Source organism: Populus euphratica, unplaced genomic scaffold, assembly GCF_000495115.2.
Source record: "Populus euphratica unplaced genomic scaffold, PopEup_1.0 scaffold5.1, whole genome shotgun sequence".
NCBI classification, from domain to species: domain Eukaryota; kingdom Viridiplantae; phylum Streptophyta; class Magnoliopsida; order Malpighiales; family Salicaceae; genus Populus; species Populus euphratica.
In genome coordinates this window covers 1,355,022-1,361,049 of record NW_011499848.1, presented here as the reverse complement: position 1 = coordinate 1,361,049, position 6,028 = coordinate 1,355,022, and the positions used below count along the sequence as shown (strand labels likewise).

Sequence of the window (6,028 nt, the reverse complement as noted above, 5' to 3'; positions counted from 1 at the left end):
GACTCATCAGATCTATTCCTTATGATTAACTGATTGCCAAGCTAAAAGAAAATAACTTTGAAATATATTCATGCTCGTCAAGAGTTTTGCAGGATATCGTTAATTATTGGTGCTTTGAACGTAGTACTGCTAGATAGGGTCCTTTAAGTGAGACTTACCCTGTATCTTGGGCACCTTTCAATCTACAGTACCTCCCCACCCCTCCTTTTTTTTTTTCTTCTTTTTTTATTTGGATGAAACATTTTCAGTCTATTCATAATCCATTGCACATCACTCGTCGGAAATGACCACCCCACCACAAAAAATTCCATTCCATTCATTTGTATATAAAGGCAAAGAGCATTTGGCGAAAGAAACTGCGAATGAAGTTCATTTCTAAACTCTCTCTAGGTTAGTAGAGATAGCTTGAACCATGCTATGGTGGTCTATAAACTTCTAGCACTTCTCCGCAGTTTCACTTTAGTACTACTACTCGAACGCACTAATTAGACCCTTGACCAATACCTCTCTCTCCCTCTCACTCTCTCTTTCACGCACAATAATTATTAAATACCGATATCATCTAAAAAATTATGAGAGCATCAATGCTTGGTGTTAAAAGGAGGATTTACAATTCTAGCGAAGAGGAAGGTGAGCTAAGAAGAGGTCCATGGACTCTTGAAGAAGATACTTTGCTTACTCGTTACATTGCTCGTAATGGTGAAGGTCGTTGGAACATGTTAGCAAAATGTGCAGGTATATTGAAGACCCCATGACGAACCATGTATCAACTACAAAACGTTAAAATAATTCACTAATTTCTTAATTTGCTTTGGTTGCCCAATTATTCATGCTCTAATTTTACAGGACTGAAGAGAACCGGAAAGAGTTGCAGATTGAGATGGCTAAATTACCTAAAACCTGACGTCAAGCGTGGAAATCTTACTCCACAAGAACAGCTTTTGATTCTTGAACTGCACTCCAAGTGGGGTAACAGGTATACAATCTCATCATCAAATCAAGTCCTAATAATTAAGGTTGCTGTTAAATCTTATGTTTTATGGACTTATTGTCTTACACTCCTAGATCCTAATATTTGCCTTCTTCTGAAAATTCCAGGTGGTCAAAGATTGCACAACATCTGCCTGGAAGAACAGACAACGAAATCAAGAATTATTGGAGGACAAAGGTGCAGAAAGAGGCACGCCAACTTAACATGGAGGCTAGCAGTACGAAGTTTCTTGATGCTGTTAGGAGTTTCTGGATGCCAAGATTGCTTCAAAAAATGGAGCAGGCTTCTTATTCTTCTTACTTGACAACACTCGACTCACAATCACAAGCTGATCATGGAGTCAGGTCTCCATCATCCAATTCCCCAGTTCCTAGTTCATTGTCAACGTCGTTGTGTCCTCCAGAAAGCAGATTGGCACACTATTTAAATCTTGGCAGTGAAAATTCAAGTTCAGTCACAAGTCCTCATGTTCTTTCTGCAAATTCCGATACAATCTCACCGCAGCCTGAAATTCTTGAAAACCCAACTTGCTCGTCTCTCCATGGTGATACTTTCTACAGCAACTTAATTTTGAGTGACACCTGCTATGAGGAGGGCAGTTGCTATGACCCAGTTGGATTCAATCAGGCTTCTGCTGGCATGGGCACTTATGACAATTCACCATTGGAATGCCAGATGGCAGGAGGCAATTGGGTGTTTGATAGCATGGAAGATACTTTATGGGATATGGATGACATGTGGCAGTTTAGGGACTTGAGAGAAACAGGCATCCAGAGTGGTCCCTGTCGATGATTAGGATCTTTTCTATTAATCATCTTGACCCAGACTTATATATATATATATAGTTTAATAGATAACTCCAGCATTATTGGTGAATATTGTAGTTATTATGTTGAGTATTTTAGAGTTCAAGTGATTGTTGAAGAAGCCTGTATATGTATTTTTTTTAATGGTGTTTGGTATTTCATGTTTAATTATGAATCACATCTTATTTTAATTATTTTTCATATTTAAATAGTGTTTGAATATCATTTTTATTTTTTTCTTTGAAAACAAAACAGTTTTCGCTTTGAAATAAAGTGAATTTTCTTTTAAAATAAAAGAAAAGGTGTCTTGCATGTTGTGGGGGTCATTTTTCTTTAATTAAAACGAAAATTGTCTTTATTTTTATTTTTCATATTGAATTACACACATCAAATATGCAAGGGTTTTATGTAATTCTATTTCAAAATTCTTTTTTTAATAATATTGACTTTTTTTTGAGAATTTTCTTTATTGAAAAGATATGTTTATGTACTATCATTTAATTTAACTCTCCTTTTTCTTATTTTTTTGGAACTCAAGAATTACTTTAATATTAAATTAAAATGGGTGTGTGTGTGTGTGTGTATTTATATATGCACATATATAACATGTAAGATCAAGAAGCTGTACATAATTTAATATAGATGAAATGTACCTATCAAGATATATACTTTTGGTCTATTACTTGATCATTTTATATCTTACAATCACAGTTGTAGAATTTAACTGAATAATATTTAACTATTCTTAAAATATTTATAATGATAGCACGCAACAAATTACACCACAGCAATATCAAACATGTTTTCTAATTTTTTTGGTGCCATTTTTTAATTTTAACCATGATGATAATTCGATCGAGTCAAATTTTAGACATTGTGGTTCACCCTGAAACCGATACATTGCTGGGAAAGATCTGCAGGATGGCTCACTGTAAGTTCCTTCACTCCCTTTATGTGACTGAATTCTTAGCACTTGTTTTATCAAATCATTACTCCTTGACCTCCAATGCTAGCAGAAGGGAACCTTTAAAGGTAGTGGTCATGAATATTCCGATGAAATAATGGGAGAAGTGACAACACACAGGATTATATCAGAGGTGGAATCACATCGATCTCTTGACATATTCAATGTATTGGACACTAAAGTTAGAACTAGGGGAGGGCTGGAAATTGGAATAGAAAAAGGAGTGTGGGGCTAAATTAGCAGGAGGGGGTGATGCCAATGCTCCAAACAATCAATTTTCCTTCACGAAGCACTTCTCTCCTGTAAAACTATTGTCATCGTCTGAAGAGGGTGGCATTTGATCATTTCATTTTGAATTTAGGTTGAATTTTTTTAATTTGTTTTAAAAAAATTGTTAGTAAATTATTTTTTTAGTTTTTTTATTGATTTGATGTGCTAAAATTAAAAAAATATTTTTTTAAATATTTTTTTTAAAAAATACAATTACGAGTCCCATAAAAACAAACTACTAGCTGAAAGGTTGTGGTGCTGGTACCTCCAAGTCATTTTCAACGTAAAGTTTATAGAAATAGAACGAGATGAAATTTCTAATTTCTATGTACTGGATTGAATTATAACAATAAAGAAATTCAAAGAAAATAGAAAACAGAGACAAAAGGTATCTTTTAATTAAATCTGATCCCGGAGCTTATACATCTCTCTGCGCGCGCGACACTAACAAAATGACAGGCGTCGTGCAATTGGAACCCAAACTCCAAATTTCCGCCATGGGAAAGTAGAATTAATTCACACAATTTCAAATCTTAAGGAGATGATATGAGATTATACTAGCTAATTAAGCTTCGATAATTTGGGCTTAGAGTGGAAGGGCTGCTGAGAATAATAAATATTTTTCCTGGTCGGAAAGGTTAGCGACTCCTTGCACAGAGAAAATGATCATTCTTTAAGTTGAAAAGACATTATAGCTTCCATCACCTTCTCCAAACGGCACGTTTTCAACATTGATTGTGTTCTTGCAACTTTATCAAACTCTCTCGGGCCAGGGAAGAACGTGGAGAATTGTAAACCTGTTCCTTTTTCACTTTTGACTCTCCCTCTCTTGATCTTGGCTTCCTAGCTGTCATCAGTTTTCCACTTCAATGTCGGCTAATTCGTCAATGATGCATTTATATATCTCTCTCTTGTCTTTGTTTTCAGAGGGCCTATTGGTAGGGCCATTTAAACTTTTAATCTTACGATGACAAAAAAAAAAAAAACAAAACTTGTCTCTTATTTTAAAAAAACTCTGGTCCCAGAGGCATTTTTTTAAAAGAAAACGATTGCCTCAACAGCGTTTTTTTCCTTCCTATTTTTAAATATTTTTTAAATGTACTCCTTTTAAAAAAAATCCAGCTTCAAAGCATGTTTTTACTTATTAACGTATTTTTTAAAAATATTGATGAAATAATAGAGTTTGAAAAAAAAATAGCTAAATAACAACATATATACATGTAATCATTAAAAATAATAACATTCAAATTTGTTTCTATTCATAAACAAGAAATTTCACAAAAATATAAAATGAAATTGATTGCACATGAAAAGAGATAAAATAAAAAAATAAAAAAAAAAAGAGATTTGACCATAACACAAATAGTATCACCACCGAAAGAATTTCAATAAAACTTTTCTTGCAATGTTAAAATAGGTCACAAACAATGAAGTGAGCCACATTTTTTATTACTTGATAAATTGTTACTTATTATTTTTTGACAGTAAATATAACCTACTTAGGCTAGCTTTACTAATATTTTATTATATTTTTAGATTTTTTTTTGATATCCTTATTATAACATGGTTGATATTATAATTTGAAGCTTTGATATACATTTAATATTTATTTTTATTTTTATTTTTTTCTTCTACTATACAACTCATTTCATTGTTTTTTTAATGTATCGTTTTTAAATAGCGAGAAGTTTGAATGTTATTATTTTTAATTGTAAAAAGTATAAACTATATTATTTTAAAAAATCTTTAAATGGTATTAATGTTTTTTAAAAAACATGTTAATTTTTTTAAAAAAAATCTTAAAACACCCACGTTTCCTGTCTAGCAGATGAGTTTTTTTAATCTTTATAATCCCCATTCAATTACCAATATTACATCCATATCAACTCACCAGTACGTTTCACGTGCTAAAACATCTAATCCACGATGGACTGGGACCGTCAACTGTTTTATGGATTTACGAGACTATTTAAGGGATGCCTGTCGATTTTATTTTCTCTCCCTTGTGCCACTGGTTTTTATTACGAGAATGTTTGGCGTTTTGGTTGAATTGTTATTTTAATATTTTATTTTAGATATTTTTTATTTATTTTGATATATTAATAAGAAAAATAAATTTAAAAAATAATAAAAATATTATTTAATTTATTTTAGAAAAATATTTCAAGACATAAACTTCACTTGTTCTTTAAAACAATCACTAAAGAATAAGGATTTAAACCAATCACTAAAGAATAAGGATTTAAAACAATCACTAAAGAATAAAGACACCAAGACATTTAACTTTATTGAGACTTTCAGGGAAAAAAACATGCGTGGTCTCATGGTTGGATATTTTGGTTTGTTCTGGACTTTGATTATGAAATATGGTACGATGAGATTTTAAGTTTTTGTTATTAGTCATTAATCATTCTTTCAACAAAATCTATAAATAAAGGGCGTGTGATATTCTGGGAGTTTTTTTTTTGAAAAATATCACAATTAGAGGAAAAAATTTAGAGAATAATATAGTTTGAATTTTTTTAAAAAAAATAGCATAGCTTCAAAAAAATTATTATTCAAAATCATGGCTTTAATAAAAATTAGTTTTGAAACCAAAGCTTTAATAAAAACCACTACTTAGAATCATGGGTTATATACAACCAAAATAACAGATCTAATTAAAATATATGTGTTACACTAAAAAAACAGCACAGAATCGTGATTAGAAATAACAGTTTTGTTATACATTCACTATTGTATCATTAATAAAAATAATGAAAGTATTTTATTTCTCTATATTTTTTATATTTTTAAAAATTTTATCAAATCATATTAGTTTGGTAAAATATTCAAATTCACGACATGTGAATGATAAAAATTAATAAAGACATGTTGAAATTTATAAATATACATACCAAATTATTCCTAAACACAAAAAACTGAAATATATAAAATATAATTTCCTCGTAAGAGAAACTACACATAAAAAAATTAATTAGAACTTTTGATTTTTCA

The 6,028-nt window shown here is 30.9% G+C and overlaps 1 protein-coding gene across 1 annotated transcript; it reads left to right on the top strand.

Moving 5' to 3' along the window:
- Positions 1 to 365: 365 nt before the first annotated feature.
- Positions 366 to 1,968, top strand: LOC105113287 (transcription factor MYB24). Its single transcript, XM_011009397.1, has 3 exons — positions 366 to 735; positions 847 to 976; positions 1,099 to 1,968. Exons 1-3 carry the CDS (start codon positions 573 to 575, stop codon positions 1,781 to 1,783), a joined length of 978 nt encoding a protein of 325 aa, XP_011007699.1. The 5' UTR covers positions 366 to 572; the 3' UTR covers positions 1,784 to 1,968.
- Positions 1,969 to 6,028: the final 4,060 nt, after the last annotated feature.